We start from the raw sequence: 17186 nt of genomic DNA, 5'->3' as shown, positions 1-17186 counted from the left end.
GCTTTATTTAATGTTCCAAATCTAGGCTTTAATAAAAAAAAGGACTGTTAGATTTCTATGTATGAATACAATTTATTTAATTGATTTGCTTTATATATACAAATGACATATGTGACCTGCGTAGGGTTGAAGACCGAATTAGAAGAAAAAGACCGAGAGTGTAAGTGGCCGATCGAATGCACGAGAGCGGGTGACGCGAACATAAATATAAAGAAAGTGACGTCACGAAATCAATAAATTATTCCCGGCCAAACTTTCCGGCGGCTGCATGACCCGACATACTCCCCCCGTTGGAAGATGAGCTTGGAAGAACAGCATCATAAAGGGGCAGCAGGCACATTTTGTTGACTGCCCGCCTTGTAGCTCCGGATGCCGTCCTCAGACGACCATTTCCGTCACCCTCGCCAGGGGCCCCTTCAATGGAGGCAAGTTTTTTGTCTTTCACCAGCACGATGTCATTTACAGCTATGCCCTGACCTGGGATGCGCCATTTAGATCGTTGCTCCAACAGGGTAAATACTCTTTCTTTCATCTGGACCAGAAACACTGCTGCAGAAATACGACGCGTTGCCAGGTCTGTCAGGTCTGGGTCACTGAAACTAGAAGGAGGCCCTCCGTGCAGAAAATAATAAGGAGTCAGGACATCCAGATCAGTGTGGTTCTCAGAGAAAGGGACTAACGGCCTCGAATTAATCACTGCAACAATATTGTACACCAGCGTCTGCAACTCGTCGGCCTTTAGTACAACCGAGGCCACGACCCTGTAAAAATGGTACTTGGCGGTCTTAACAGCAGCTTTCCACCAGCCGCCAAAGTGGGGAGAACGAGGAAGGATGGACTTCCATTCAATGGACTCTGGAAGGCACAGATCCAGGACTGCTCTCTGGTGCTCAATTGATTTTTGTCTCCAACGAAATTGGTGGCGTTGTCGGACCAGATCTGTCGAGAGTTCTTCCTGATAGAAATAAACATCCTCAGTGCATGCAGAAATGCGATCGAGGTCTAGCGTGCATGTTGTGCTCATGAAAGCTAAGGATTATGCTTCGCGTTACTAGATGGCTCCTGGGAAAAATTACTGGGTGACGATCATCGTAATCCAAGGATGAGTTCTTGAGACGCTCGTCTACTCGATGCAATACAAACTAATCCAAAAAGGGGGATAACGAAGCCAGCGAACTGGAAGAGGCAACCATTCCCTTTGTCTGCAACGTCATTATTTCATCACCCAAATGAGCGCGCTGAACTGCCCACGAAAGCATGCGAGTCCCCGCCTTTAGATCATGAACGGTAATTCCTTTATGCCGAACCCGTCTGCCAAACTTATAGACGTACGCAAACACTCGCTGAAGAGCTTGAAAGGAGTTAAAGTATTTGCTTGTCGCCACAAAAACGTTAAACCTGGTCGGCTCATCTCGAATCCAGGATAACACAACTGAAGAGTCGCACCAAATACTTCCGCACCAAATAAAAATACTTTCCTTTGTAAGCGCCTAGACTGTGAACCTCTGTCATCATTCTCGCCAACAACTCAGCTCCAGCCAGCTCTAACTTCGGCACAGTTAACGTCTTAAGAGGCGATACATGAGCACATAGAAGGCGGCTGCCAGCCCCTGGCGACCTGGAAACTATGTAGACACATGCTCCGTAGGCTTCAATGCTGGCGTCACAGAATCCATGGTGCTGCCACCAGAAATAAGATCACTGACGTAAAAATCTCGAAGCAAGATTTCAGACCCCACTGAAAAGTCTTTAACTTCGTCCTTAGCCAATTGGTGCATCGGTAGCACGGATAGATAGGCCGGCTTTGTGCCATATGTAACAGTGTGAAATTTATATTTTTCAGATGTCATTCAAAGAATACCCTGAGGTGGTAACAGTGGAACCGTCAAACACAACTCTAAGTTTCGTCGTGGTGCTGTCCTTTTTTAGCACACTGCCTTCTTGATGTGGCAGAAAATATTTTCAATCTCGATGCAACTCCTGCGGAACCAGGGACAATGACTACGTTTAAGATACTCTTTTATAGGCGGAATACTGAGCGCGCAGTTCGGGCTGATGAGACAGTTTTCTCTCCAACGACTGGAGTTTTTGGATTGAAGGCAAATCAGGAGACAGATGAATTTACCCCACACAAAGCAGCTCGTAAAATAATCCAATTCTAATTAGCAAATCAACTCGCGGCAACTTGAGGCTGGTGAAAATGAGGATCCGCCAGCTTTACATTGGTGGGAATTTTCCAAGAGCTGACATCCAATGCAAAATTGGGCTAACGGTCAGTGATGTTGGAGGCTACGATCGCAATAACTTGCGCCGAGTAGTCAGAGCATTGGGATTGCAAGCTGACTTGCACAGAAAACCCATCTGTAGAGAACCCTGCGCCAACGGAGACCTAATCTTGAGCAGCTACAGCTGGTCCGCCAGCCTTGAAGTGACTAGATGCACCTGCGAGCCAGAAACAAGCAGCGCTCGGCAGGGCAGTAAAACTCCGGAGCGGTTCCTGACCAGAATATTGGCAGTGGCTAGCAGGACCGCATCACCAAAACAGCGGCGAAAGAATTGACAGCGGCGGAAGCTGAACGAGAAACAGCTAGGGAGAGGGGTGTTGGCTCTGAGCTGGCGAATTGCCACCAAAATGCAGCAGGCTTTGATGCCTGCGTCCACACGCACGGCAGCTTGACGCATTGCAATGCCGAGATAGGTGCCCAAATCCAAGGCACTTACGGCATAAATCCAGTAGCCTAACAAACCTCAGGCGACAAGCTTAAAAACCTTGGGCAGGAGTTTATTAGGTGAGAATGGCCAACATAGATCATGCATGCGGAAGAGTTTGTAATCATCCGCATCAGTTATCATAAGCAGAATCCCAAAAGGCTGAGTTTACTTATAAGAAACAAATGGTTAACAGAGTCAAATGCTTTACTGAATTGAATGACTTTAAGTAGACCTTAAGAAGATTTTTGAAGCTATCTTTATTTGCTCTGGATGCTTTCCTCTGTTAGCCCCTCTGTTTAATTACTGAGCGTTTTCCATAATTAACAACTGCCTAGAAAAATATAATTTTACAATAAAAAACACCAAAATACGCACTTTCCCATAAAACTGTATGGCAGTCATACGATGTTCCGGTCGTTCCGACTAATAGAAAAACTAATAATGCTATTAATAGTTTTTAATAGCAGCCGAATAAATAAACGCGTTTCAAATCAGGTTTTCAATATTTTTAATTTGGGTTCAATTGGGTTCAATTTGGGTTCAGCACAGAGCCCCGACACATCCCGTGATAGTTCACCGCGTCCAGAAAACACCCAGCCAAGTCGAGTGTTCTGAGCAATGGGAAGCCCGTAACCTAACTGGATTTGTACAGTCGACAACAGGTCAAAGAATAAGCTGGCTCCAATCAGCAGGTCCACTCGCTGCGTTTGTGGAAGTTGTTGGTTAGCCAGATCCATATTGCCAGGAATCTTCCAGCTCGAAGCATCTATGTGAAGGCTAGGCTAATAGTCCGTAATGGGAGAAGCTACAACAGCCTCTATATACGTGCTAAGGCGGGATTTCATGCAAAAATTAACTATCTAAAATTATCTGAAATGATTATCATCTAAAATTAGATGCTCCATCCGTTTCAAACTCAGCGCCGGCAAAGCTGAAGTTCAATCGCCAGCCACAACGAGATGAGGTGCACTTGTGAACCGGAATCCAATAAAGCTCGGCAAGGCAGGAAGGCTCCTGATCGACCACGAACGAGTACATTGGCAGTTGGCACTAGCTCAGCATTGCGATCCTGGGTCACAAAAGTGTTAATTGAGCATGATGGGTTTGCAACAGCAACTGCACCGATGGGACGTGAGACTCGTGCGAGTGAAACCTGCCCACGAGGGTGAAACAGAATATGATGACGGTGATTGCACGTCGAGCAGCGGAAAGCTGAGCATCCGCGAGCGAGATGGCCATCCGCTAGACAAACAAGACAGCGAGTCAGACGCCGCACTTCGTCGTTCCGTTCCTCATTTGGCAAAGCAATTAACCTTGGACAAGAGGGAAGCTCGTGAGCCGAAACACCACACAGGGCGCATAGAGCAGGACTTGCGTTAATAACCCCCCAATCGGCCAATACTGAGATCGTATCATCGCCAATAACGATCGAAGTCCAGCGTCCAGGTTGCGCTCATGAAAGCTCATGAAAGGGTAATGCTTCGCGTTACCGGATGGCTCCTGGGAAAAATTACTGGGTGACGATCATCGTAATCCAAGGATGAGTTCTTAAGACGCCCGTCTACGCAATCCAAACTAATCCAAAAAGGGGGATAACGAAGCCAGCGAACTGGAAGAGGCAACCATTCCCTTTGTCTGCAACGTCATTATTTCATCACCCAAATGAGCGCGCTGAACTGCCCACGAAAGCATGCGAGTCCCCGCCTTTAGATCATGAACCCGCCGAACCCGTCTGCCAAACTTATAGGCGTACGCAAACACTCGCTGAAGAGCTGGAAAAGAGTTAACGTATTTGCATGTCGCATATGGCAGGTCTGTATATGGCGACTTCAACAATAAATTTTAAGGGCGAAGCTTGAGCTGGCAGATTGCCACCAAAATGCAGCAAACTAACATATGATGCCTGCGTCCACAAGCACGGCTGCTTGACGAATTGCAATGCCGAGATAGGTGCCCGATCCAAGGCACTTCCGGTATAAATCCAATCGCCTAAACGACGATACTCAGGCGACAAGCTTAAAAACCTTGGGCAGGAGTTTATTATGTGAGAATATGATATGCCTGCTATGCCTCCTTCGCTGCATTGCACCCTTTTGACCAAAATTATAAAACCCATTGCAAGGTTACAAAAGCGGAGCGATCGAGACGGCAAAATAGTGATTTGGCTCCCACATTATATTTTACCCGAGCGGTAGATCCTCGGCACATCGGGTTATTGGACCCGTTGGATTCTCAAAACTTTAGGATCCTTTAATTCTGCTGCCACTTTTCTGGTACAGTCGATGCAGGTGCAGAGCATGGGGATGACGATGACTCCTTCTAGTTAATATGATGCTGACTAAATCCTGCCAGTTGCCAGTTGATCAATAAACTTGTTGTTTCGCGGCGCGAAACAACATTTATTTCTTTTCCCTTTTTTTGTTTGTTTATTAATTTTATACCCTTGCAGAGGGTATTATAATTTGGTCAAAAGTGTGCAACGCAGTGAAGGAGACATCTCCGACCCTATAAAGTATATATATTCTTGATCAGGATCACCTCCTGAGTCGATATAAGCATGTCCGTCTGTCCGTCTGTCTGTCGGTTTCTAAGCAAACTAGTCTCAGAGCACCGTTAAGCCAATAACTTTTTCGGACTCAGAACTGACTAAGGCATTAGGAATCCCTTGGGTTCCCAAAGATGACGTATTTAAATTTGAAATTTATAGTTGTCAGGGGTCAAAAGGCGAGTAAGCGGAACATTCTTTCCGTGACTTTACGCCCAATCTTTATTAAGGGAAAGATCCTGTTGCTGGAGCTAGATTGGGATGAGTCCACTGCATTTGGAATCAGCGTGGAACAAAATTCAGCTCGCCTTGTCACAGTTAGAAGATATCTCAATACCGAGATTTGTGCGTGTCAAGAGGTGGAGACGTAAAGGAGACGGTGCAATATATCTGGTGGACAGGTCCATCGTTTTTATCGGTCCATCGGGGACAACGAGTCCCCGGCTTGATCCGTCATCAGAGTTTTTGCAAAAGCAAGTAAAAAAGAATGCGGTCGGATTAACCGCAATGGTCTCCACTTTATATTTATTGGAAGTTTTTCGGCTAAGCGGCATTTGACCTTCCCTCCCAGATTCGCATGGACTTTGTTGTCATTTGTAGCGCATGCGCTTTTGGGAGCTTTGGGAGAGCTTCATGTATATTTTTGGAGTTGTTATGTTTTATATGTTTGGAGGATGGTCGATTTGCACGCGGATGTTCAGCTTCCCGTTGCCCAACGTGCAATCGCCGAAACCGTGCCTTGTTGCAACATTGCGGGCAGCTGTCCAGCCCTAACAATTCCCCACCATTACGAGGTTTGGTTTCCACCGCTGGTGTTGCCGTTGCTACCCCACCTTCCCAGTCAATCAAAACGGTCTTGACACAGGATCACCCTATTGAAGTGCTTCTGCCAACCGTCCTGCCTTGCAGAGTGTTATTGGACTCTAGTTCACAAGTTCACTTTATCTCATCGCGGCTGGCAATTCAACTTCAGCTTCGTCGCTCCAAATGCTGTGTAGCGATCGCTGGTCTCGGCGGCACTGAGTTTGCTACGGATGGATCTTGCGTTAATGTGTGTGTGAAGTCTCGACTGTCCACATATTCTGCGAACCTAGAGGCGGTTATAGTATCTCATATTGCGGACTGTCAGCCCAGCCGTAAAATTGATATTTCGAAATGGAAAATTCTTCACGACGTAGTTCTGGCTGATCCCAACTTCCACAGACCGCAGGGTGTGGACCTGGTAATTGGAGCTTGTTCTTCAACCTTTTGTCAGTTGGCCAAAATCCATTTAGGTCACTGCCTCCCAATTGCCCTAAATTTGGTTGGGTGGTTTCTGGACGCAATGGACTATTTTGTCTCCCAGATTCGCTTGCACTTCGTTGTCATTTGTAGCGCATGCACTTTTGGGAGCTTTGGAAGAGCTTCTGCGCCAAAGCTGTTTTTCTTGTATATTTTTGGAGTTGTTATTGACGGGCCGCTATTTTGCTTTATTGCGCGGAATTAGCTCTCAATAAATTGAATATATAAATTGAACTTCGTCTTATTAATTCGGCTGCTATCAAAACGTTGCGCCTTTTGATAGTAGTTCCTTTTGATAGTGTTGGCACCTATTGCCTAGACCTACTACCCTATATTCACACTTAGTAATTTGATCCAATTAATATGCATCAGCATGTCGCAATATACAAACCCACTAACCTATTGGCACACCTAGTAATAATTAGCAATAAGCATAAACAATATCCAACCTAATAACCCAGCACTACTATACGGCGCCAGAAGCAGAAATCAGCATTATCAGCGGAAAGAATGACCGACTGACCGAAGCAAGCAAAACACAAGCAAAAAACAAGCAATGCATGAACAAGCAATCTGAGTCAGTAGACTCAGAGGGGGGTGACCCTGGGATTAACATTGTGTTTAGCACGTCCATAACAATGAACTCCTTAGATTTAATTATGTATAATTTTCCATCTTATATAAGAATTATTCTTCTGAAATAAAAATAGTTGCGAATACGGAGTATATCGGTTCGTTACTCAGTGTCAAGGTACGGCACTTAAGATCATCCTACTTCGAGTGATCCTGTGTAAAACGGCACCCAAGTTAGGACTCTCTTAAAGCTATCTACTTCGCGTGGCTCCAGTGTAAACGGACCATTAGTAGAACTTCATTATCTAATCTAGTTTGAGTGTTGGTCCCGTGTAACGGACCACAAGTAGAACCCGCATCCCCAAATCTACTTCGCGTATTGCTCCCGTGAAACGGACCACAAGTAAGATTGGCCGATAAGGAATCAGCCGAAACCACGTACCATCTGTACTTGATGAGAACCAGCCCAGGACTTCAAGTATCCCACATCAACTCCAGCCTGATCACAGCAAGCGCTTGGTCAACCCGATCAGACCTTTGCAGAATCCAGGTACATTAAGTCAGAACTTTATACGTTCTTTTGACTACGACGCCGGGACCAACCGTTATGCCGGCGAGTTCAAACTCGACATAGTGGCCGCACTACGGACGGATATTTGGGGACCCCGACATGATCTTTTTCCATAGGATCCCAACCTGAACACAAGCCGCAACGCAATTTAACTCATCGGAAAAAAAGAGATACATCGCAACCATGGGAGCAGAATCAGACCCCGTAATCCAAAGGCTCATTGATGAGCAAATTGAAAGCAACATAGCCATCCAAAGGCTAATAAGAAACTTCACCAAGGACTCCGCAAAGCGTAAACTTAAGGAAGGATACTTCGAGGACAGACTCAGACAGCTCACTCACTCATGGACCCAGTTTAAAAAAATGATGCCAAGCTCCAGGAGTTAGCACTAAGTCCTGAGAATGAGTATTTCACAAAGGTCAAAGCGCTAGAAAAGCTTGTGAAAAAATATGAAGCAATATTTTCATGGTATGGAAGACTTTCTGTGCTACCGCTTCGAAGGACGGGAAGTGTCCACACACATCAGACAACACATGAAGGAGCTATGGAAGGAAATCGTCACGGAATACCATGATCTTATCGACCTGGACCCAATCATAAAAAATTATGGACACACCGATGACAGTTTCCAGGTGGTACGAGCAGAATACTTTTCGTTTCTGAGCGAAGAATCGCAATCAACTCCAGCATCAACACAAAAACTCGCGATTGCACCTCCGTTTGTAATACCACCAGTAGAAATTCCAAAGTTTGACGGATACTACCGACATTGGCTACGATGCTACGAAATTTTTACGGACTGTATCCACAATCAAGACTACAGCGATGCAGTAAAATTCCGTCATTTGGAGAATCATGTAACAGGTGAAGCAAAAAACCTAATCTCAACGCCATTTGGCGGACAGACCAGTTACCAGGATGCATGGCAACGACTAAAGAAACGATACCAAAATGAACGGCTGTTGATTAAATCCGGGATTCAAGAGCTTTTCGGACACCCCAGAAGAAATAGATCAGCGAAACAGCTGCGCAGCCTACATGATACCGTGCTCCGAACGGTCGCCACTCTCAACGCACTCAAAGTGTCAACAGACAACTGGGAGCCAATCTTGATACACATCATTAAGGAAAGACTGGACCCACACACGCTGTCATCTCTAGAACTAGCCGTCACCGATCCAACCAATCGACAATCTCTGAAGCAGATGGTAGAAAACTTTGAGCGTCAGGCAAACAGTCAAGTAACATTGCGGAAAAATACGGCAACCGCTACACTTTGATCCAGTTCATCACGAGTGGTGTGTTCAGCCACAGCCCTGCTTACAGATAAGCCCACCGTTCTGTTACCAACCGCCCAAGTGGCAATACATGGACCAGCCGGAACCCATCAGCAATGCCACACACTCCTAGATTCTGGATCACAGATTAACTTAATCACCAGAATGATGGCTGACACACTTGGACTACAATTGGAGCCATCAACCCTGAACATCGCTGCACTGGGAGGAACAACTAAAAGATCACGAAAAAGGGCTGTGGGGGCCCTATCATCATTAACCACTGATTTCGAAAAACAGATCAACGTCGTTGTACTACCGAAAATAATGCCCAATCAACCATCCCACCCTATTCAAGTGCCAAGAAATATCTCACCTCAGTTGTGCTTAGCCGATCCTGAATTTACGCAGCCAGCTTATGACCAGCTTATGAGGCCACAACAGGAATATTTGGGAGAAGGACAGCCACTACTAAAAAATACCGCGCTTGGATGGATTGTGATGGTGCCAGTGCGATCGAAATCAGCTCCTGATATCAAGGCAGAACAAGTCATCTGTAATACGGCGGCTTGGACACCGTAAGCTAACGAGCCACGAATGGGTATCGGCGAAATCGTATTGGAACAAAGTTTGATTGCATGCATCGGCAAGGAGCAAATAGTAAAATCTGAAAGATTACATAGTTCCCAGCTCATGGCGGCTTGGACACCTGGATCTAACGAGCCACGTAAGGGTATCGGTGAAATCGTATCGGAACAAAGATGGATTGCATGCATCGGCAAGGAGCAAAAAGAAAATCTGAAAGATTACATAGTTCCCTGGCATAACAGGCATCTCCCAAATGTAGCAAGAAGCAAGTCCAAGAAAGGACCAAGAGTCCTGTATGCGAACTGACCAACCAAAAAAAAAACGCCTAGTACTACATGGGGTGCCCAAGGAGAATGGGTAAGAGGGCGCGAAACAAGGCGAAGGTGAAAACAGGCCGGATAGAATCGTTGGTATCTTATCAATGTTGGAGATCTCACCTACATGATTCAAATTTTGTTTGGTATTAATATTAGATTTTTAGTAATAAGTTTTAAGATCCACAATATTTTCTAGTGCAAGGTTACTAGTGCAAGGTTCACTGAAACGGTCCAAAAAAAACGCACAGCCGCATTGCATTGAGTCCCTCAATGGGGGAGAATCCAGGCACATTTAGTCAGAACTTTATACGTTCTTTTGACTATGACTCCAGGACCTACCGTTATGCCCGCGAGTTCAAATTCGACGTAGTGGGTGCACACACAGATAGTGTACCTTCACCTGTCGAATATCAAGAAGCTTTTAATAGTGTTTTCCAGATAGTTCAAGAGCACAAGTATCACGAGGAAATTAAAAATATTCGAAAAAACCTGTTCGTTAGCCTAAGTTTTCAGAAGGTAAATTCCTTTGTCCATGAAGCTTCTCAGTCTGGGCTTGCCTTTTCGTTGTTGCGGGTCGGGGGGTGACTAGCTAATGCTCTTATATCGTACGATGCCAAGTTTCGTGTATTGTTGACGAAACGCTCTCAATTTGTTCAGAGCTATGTCCGATATTTGCACGAGTCGAATTTTGATGTAGGTCCACGAGCACTGGTGAGCCCCTTGCGACCAGTTTGGATAGTAAACGCGCAGAAAGTCAGTCAGATAGTACGGTCATGCATACACTGTTTTAAATGCAAGCCTCATCTGATGACCCAAATCATGGGAGATTTACCCTTAGATCGAATCCGTGCTCTCCGCCCATTCTCCATATGTGACATGGATTTCTGTGGTCCTATTAAGACATTATCGAAAATTCGTGGTAGTGACGTACAAGTCCTACATTGCCCTTTTTGTTTGTTTTGCTTCCAAGAAAATTCATTTAGAAGTAGAGTCTGATTTATCAACTGACTCCTTTTATTAGCATTTCAAAAATTCGTTTGGCGCCGAGGATGTCCGCAGATCGTGGACTGCGACAATGCGACGAACTTTGTCGGAGCGAGTCGCCACTTCGCGGCACTGCGGCAGCAAATCGAGGACGAAGCGGACAAACTGCGACAATATGCATAAAAAAAATAATGCGTATTTGCGTTCATACCGCTGCGGGCTCCGCACATGGGCGGACTATGGGAGTCAGGTATCAAATCTGCAAAGCACCTGCTACTTCTACGAGCGGTGGGCAGCGCGAGGTTGACCGCAGAGGAGCTGCAGGCCGTCCTCGTTGGAGTCGAGGCCGTGATGAATTCGAGGCCCCTGGGCGCCCTCAGTCAGGACCCAAGCGACGGCGAGGCGTTGATTCCCGGGAACTTGTTGACAGGAGGGCCGCTCATCGCCCGACCAGCACCAGGGCTTAACGTGCTTGCGGCGATAGCGCCTTGTCTCGCAAACAAGTAAACGTTTTGGCAGCGGGGAGGTCCCGGGAGTACGTCTTGGGCATACAGGTGCGGTCGATGTGGCATCGGGAGCAGGAGGACGTCAGGAAGGGCGACCTGGTCCTGGTCGCAGAAGATCACCAGCCGCCCCAACAATGGATCACCGCCAGGGTCGTCGAAACTCACGCCGTCTTCGTCGCAATAGATAAGCTAGGCTTAAGTTTTACTATTGAATATATCGAATTATAACGTATAGCCGAGTGCACTTTTTTTTTATTTTTCATCGTTTTCGAAACTTTATAATAAGCAACCACCTTTCTTTGTAATTTTGTTGAGATAAAATAATCTTATTTAACAGGGGTGATTGTTCTATGGTGAACATCAGTTAGTTCGTTGGTTATCTCACTCTGCATCTGATGTAACCCATTTATAAGTAGATTCATATGTGCTGTGGGGATCACAAATGCTTGCTCCAAATTCGCTATTTGGTATTGTCCCCGTTGCTTATATATAAGAGTCAGCTGTTCTTCAAAAGATCTCAAGCTGTTGTTGAGTCAACTTCCTTCCAAACTTCTTTTTTGCACCACTTTGATGGTTGCAAAAAAACAATGGACTTTGATTTTGGAGTAGCTGTAGAAAAAAGTCTTCGTTACCCTTCACCTTTCCCTTCACCCATCACTTATTACGGGCTCATTGTTTTCTTTTATATCCCTCTTTAATATTTGGAGATGCAATCTTCCATTTATGACGATTCTGGATCCACACCAGCATTGCTTCCAAAAACGTGCTTCAGTCGTGACACCAGTTCCAATCTTTTTATTATGATATTGTTATCAGGAGGAGCAGTCAATGGTTCTCCAATCAAGAAGTGCGCTGAAGTCTTTAATTTTGATTGTAAATTATTGTCGAATCCAAATGGATCGTCTGGCACTTCCCTCGTCCAAGGAACCGGTAGGGAGCAACCAATAAATCGCTTACCAACTCCAAGTGAACTGCCTTCGTAGAGAAACAACAAAATACAGCAACAAAGACCTGACAAAGCCTGTCTATCCTATCCAGATAATTATCTGGATTGAACAATACTTGACGGAACATCTTTTCTATGCTCGCCGTGAACACGGCTGCTGTGTTCTGAAGCGTTGCAGTATGAACAAGAGCTTTCTCTGAATTGTGGGATTTGTATAAAGCATGTCGTTTAATGATTTTCCGCTGATGGGTGTTCGACGAAAGGCAGTCTCACAATAAATCTTCCATCGTCTGCTCTTTTCACATTTGCTACAAAGCGTTTCTCACAAGAAAGGTTTCTCACAGAGGTATACTCTGACGGATATTGATGTTTCTTTTTATAGTCAAAATTGCTTCTTGCTTCTAAAACCTTTTAATAAATGCGTCAGTTTTTCACCGACGCCGACTCCACATGCTATGGCTAAGCGAATATTAAATTTGATTCTTCCTGCTACATTCTATCCAAGTTTCATGTTCTGTAAAATGGCACAATCTTTTGCGACTTTCTGCTGATTTGAAAGGAGTAGAAAGTAAAAGTGCTTGGTGCCGATTAGTAGACCAATTATTGAACTATTCGCTAATGGACATTCATTGGGTATTTGAAATTCACAATGAGTAAGTGGTTGAGTTGGTTGGTCAGCTATAATGTGCTTCTAGGCTTCTATGCACTGGCTGAAATACCCATAAAGAGACTTAACAAGTATAGTTGCGTTTGCTCTGCTCATTCTTGATTTTCCTCCAATGCCTTCGATCCTTTGCATTGTGCTTGTATCGTGACGTTGTAGTGATGACATCCATGTTAGTCGTTCAGTGATCAAATCTGATTTGTGGTTGGTCTTGAAATAATTGACTCACATTTTTGTTTGGAGGTTACCTGGTGGTTAAATTTATATATCCCGCGATTTTGCAATATGATGCTGTTTTCTTTCCTGAGCTCAAAACTCTGATTCTTTGGTCCAGGAATTTCAGCATTGTTTGTAGGGGCTGTATCTCTACTGAGTTTCCAATTTTCGGCTTGAAAAGACCCCTATTACACATGTCATGCTTATCGGTAAGCAAGTCCACTAGAAAAGCATCCCATGTGGATACATTGATGTTTAGTCCCTTCAATGAATGGTTTCTAGGGTGTTTATGTACAGCTTTTGTATTAATTTGGCACTGTCAGAGACCTGGCTTTCATGAAGTAGCCGACGAATAACTTTATTCGCAATGAGCCGTGGATTGTTTGGTCCAACTCTTTTGCGTCAAGCAAGGAAATAGTTGTCCTCATTAAGATCGATGTAGCGTATCAATCTATCCGTCCACAAAGATCGGATTTGCGGTTCCACATTTTGGCACGTTAGTTTTATATACCATGGAGGAAAATAGATCATGGAATTAGTTTCATTTCATTGCACATCAATGCTATTTGTCGAAGGGATAAGCTTAGCCAAATGTGCCTTATGTGCATTCTGCTTGCAGCAGTAGGTACGTCTGCTTGGTATAAAAAAATTGTCGAAATTTAAAATATAAGAAACACAAGAATGAGTGACTGCTTTTGGAGCGTCACAATTATTAAGTTAGCTTATCTTTATAGTCTTTCCATCTTTCTGTTTCTGCGTTAGCTAGGCAATCAGTATAATCAAATGCACATTGACCCTTCAAACATTTTTTGAAAATACACTGTTTGCTTTGGTTTTGTCACAGCTTGATGTTTGCCTTTCAATATTATATTAATTCAAATTTCAAAAACAAAGCAATTTCATTCTAATAGCTATTTAATACTATTTAAAATATTTTTATAGATGACATTTGTGGAAAAATTCCAAATCTGTGCGCCCAGATATGTGAAAACACCTTTGATGCCTACAAATGTAAGTGTCATTCGGGATATAAGTTGGATTCTAACAATGTAACGTGTTCGCCGGATAAAAATCAAACATGTCCGAGTGGATTCGATTTTGATGATCTTCAAGAAAAATGCATCGACATCGATGAATGCATCGAGCAAATTCATGAGTGTGAGAAAAGTCAGTATTGCCACAATACCATGGGAAGTTACCACTGCTTAAGCGTGAAAAATGAGGATTGCGACGACACAGATCTAAATAATTGTAAAGGTGCGTTTGTTATTTCAATCTACTTATTCTCAACAATTTTAATGTTACAGTTGACCTAGATTATATTTAGGGTAATAGTTTTTTATCTTTATTTTAACAGTTGTAATATATTTTTGTCCGACTAAAATAAATTAAAACATCAACTAATCCGTTTCAGAGAATTCTATTAGAAATGCCTTATTATATTCCATAGCTGCCATATAATGGAGCGATTGGAGATGCCATAATGTTGTTGATTCTGCTGTTAGAATTATGGGACTTTCCCGAAAATTCATTGGATAAGTCTGCTATTGAAATATCTGCTATTTCATTACCTACCGACCTTCCTTTGGATATGTTGCCAGTGAGTCTATCGGCCAACACGATCTACTTATCTGAAGGAACGCAACATGTCGTCTTTAAAGACCTCTCGGTTAGTCCGGGTCCCATCTGGTGTACCCCAAGGAAGCTATCTTGGACTCTTACTTTTTATATTATTTATTAACGATTTTCCCCTTGCCTTCACTGATTCACTTGTATTTATGTACGCTGATGACGTTAAGCTTTGTCTTCAATCTAGGCTTCAATTCAGTTTGGATAAATTTCAAAATTGGTGTTTAGCAAATAACCTAAAGCTCGAAATGTAAACTCATGTCATTTTATTGATCTAGCCCTCACCAGGGTACATATGGGTGAGGGCCTCCAACCATAATAAACTTTTATTGATTAACTTACCATCACTAAAAAACAGTAGAACGATGCTGGGTATCATGTTTTTATATTATCTCATTAATGGTAATATTGACATCCAGAACAGCCTAGAACTCTGCCACCATATGCGGCAAGTCTACACTATTAAGCAATTAAGGAGAAGAGCTTCGATTCGCGACCCGATAAAAATCGATTCGCAAATCGATCGGCCGACTGTCGTCGCATGCAGACGTGTTTTTTATTGTGCTCCGGGAAAAAATATTCAATAAAATCATAAAAGTGCAGTGACTGGTCTAAGAAATCTACAATAACGCGAAAAGACGCTTTTTGCGATGAAATCGCTAATGTTTATATTGATTAATTAATTAATTAATTAATATAAAACACAACTCTCAAAACTCAAACTAAATCAATCTCGACTGCAATGAGCTTAAACGACGTTCGCACACAACGTCAACGTGAGCAAGACGAGAGACGGCTCTCAGTACAAAGAAACAACGCGTACTTCTCTTTTAAAGCGACCGAAAACCATGCAAGCTCTGATCAAGCGCGGTCAATTACCCCCAAATTGACCGAATTCTTAAACGTAGAGAGCGAGAGAGCGCGTTCCTGCTCCCCCTCGATACCATCGATGTCTCTGCAGCCAAAGAGTGCACTAACTAGCACCTCAATTTCTTTGACAACGTCAACAGTAACAACAACAACAACCGCAACTGTATCGACAGCGCGTTTAACGACGTCATCAGCTAGCAGCGCAAATAGTAATACGTCCGCGCTGCCCGAAAACCAAAACAAAAACAATGACTATATTAAGCCGGCTGTGCAGACTGGCATGGATCGCTACATCCAAATCAAAAGGAAGCTGAGCCCCCTCAATTCCAAACGCAAAATAACCCGTGGAAATGCTAGCCTAGCAGCAAAAGAAAAGCCCATTAACTCAAACCGATTTAAAATCTTGGCAGACGCCGATGAGGTTGAGGCGGGCGAATCCACTGAAGTTGAGAAAAGGAAGCCAAAACCTCCGCCTATCTATATACGCGAAAAATGTTCCAATGTTCTTGTCAACAAAATTATTGAGCTTATTGGTAAGGATAACTTCCACATAATACCCCTTGTAAAGGGCAACATTCAAGAAACAAAAGTTCAAATGATGTGTGAAGATAACTACAGAGTATTATCAAAATATCTTACCGAGAATAAAAAGAACTTTTACACATATCAGCTAAAAAGCAGCAAGGGCCTGCAAGTCGTACTTAAGGGCATAGAGCCCGAAGTAACGCCTGCAGAGATAAAAAAGGCGCTACAGGAGAAGGGTTTTAGCGCCAAGACAGTCTTTAATATCCTTAACAGGGATAGAAAGCCGCAGCCACTCTTTAAGGTTGAGCTCGAACCAAAAACCAAGCTCCTGAAGAAATACGAAGTGCACCCAATATACAATCTTCAGTACCTGCTGCACCGCAGAATTACAGTTGAGGAACCGCACAAACGCAATGGCCCGGTACAATGTGCGAACTGCCAGGATTATGGCCATACAAGGTCATACTGTAAACTGCGCCCGGTGTGTGTAGTTTGCGGAGAGCTTCATGACTCCGCACACTGCCCAGCGAGCAAAGATGACAGCAACTCGAAAAAGTGCGGCAACTGCGGTGGCAATCACACTGCTAATTATAGAGGATGCCCAGTCTATAAGGAGCTGAAAAGTCGCATCCACCAGAAAGGAATAGCTGCCCGCACCCAAAATGGACAGTTCACGGCGTCCAGATCAAACCCTGAAGTCTTCTTCTCGACTGCAGCCAGATCCTCACTAGGACCCATTAACTCTGACAAAAATTTGACATACGCAAGCGCCTTAAAATCAGGACCGGCGACACCTGCCTCAAGAAGCTCATTTCTGCAATCAGCATATCAAGAACCGAACACGGCTCAGCAACATCAACCAACAGAGCATCCAAAAAGCAACTTTGAAGCTATGATATGCAGCCTACAACAAAGCCTGACGGAATTTATGTCGTTTATGCGCACAACTATGCAAGATTTAATGCGAAACCAAAATCTATT

General features: G+C 44.0%; 1 protein-coding gene across 6 annotated transcripts in view; it reads left to right on the top strand.

The window, feature by feature from the left end:
• LOC6506053 (fibulin-2) overlaps positions 1–17186 on the top strand; it is a 483847-nt gene that overhangs the window by 68464 nt on the left and 398197 nt on the right. For 5 of the 6 annotated variants that reach the window (XR_004311308.2, XM_001966603.4, XM_032455788.2 and 2 more), the window contains one exon: positions 14124–14438. Coding sequence is in view for 4 of the 6 variants with exons in the window: in XM_001966603.4 (XP_001966639.2) it covers positions 14124–14438 (315 nt within the window). In the remaining 2 variants the exon portion in view is untranslated. Of the gene's footprint in view, positions 1–14123; positions 14439–17186 lie in introns of those variants that run through there. The other variant, XM_032455789.2, reaches the window with a different exon arrangement.

Source organism: Drosophila ananassae (genome assembly GCF_017639315.1).
Source record: "Drosophila ananassae strain 14024-0371.13 chromosome 4 unlocalized genomic scaffold, ASM1763931v2 tig00000061, whole genome shotgun sequence".
Lineage (NCBI taxonomy): Eukaryota > Metazoa > Arthropoda > Insecta > Diptera > Drosophilidae > Drosophila > Drosophila ananassae.
This window is presented reverse-complemented; position numbering and strand designations above follow the sequence as displayed.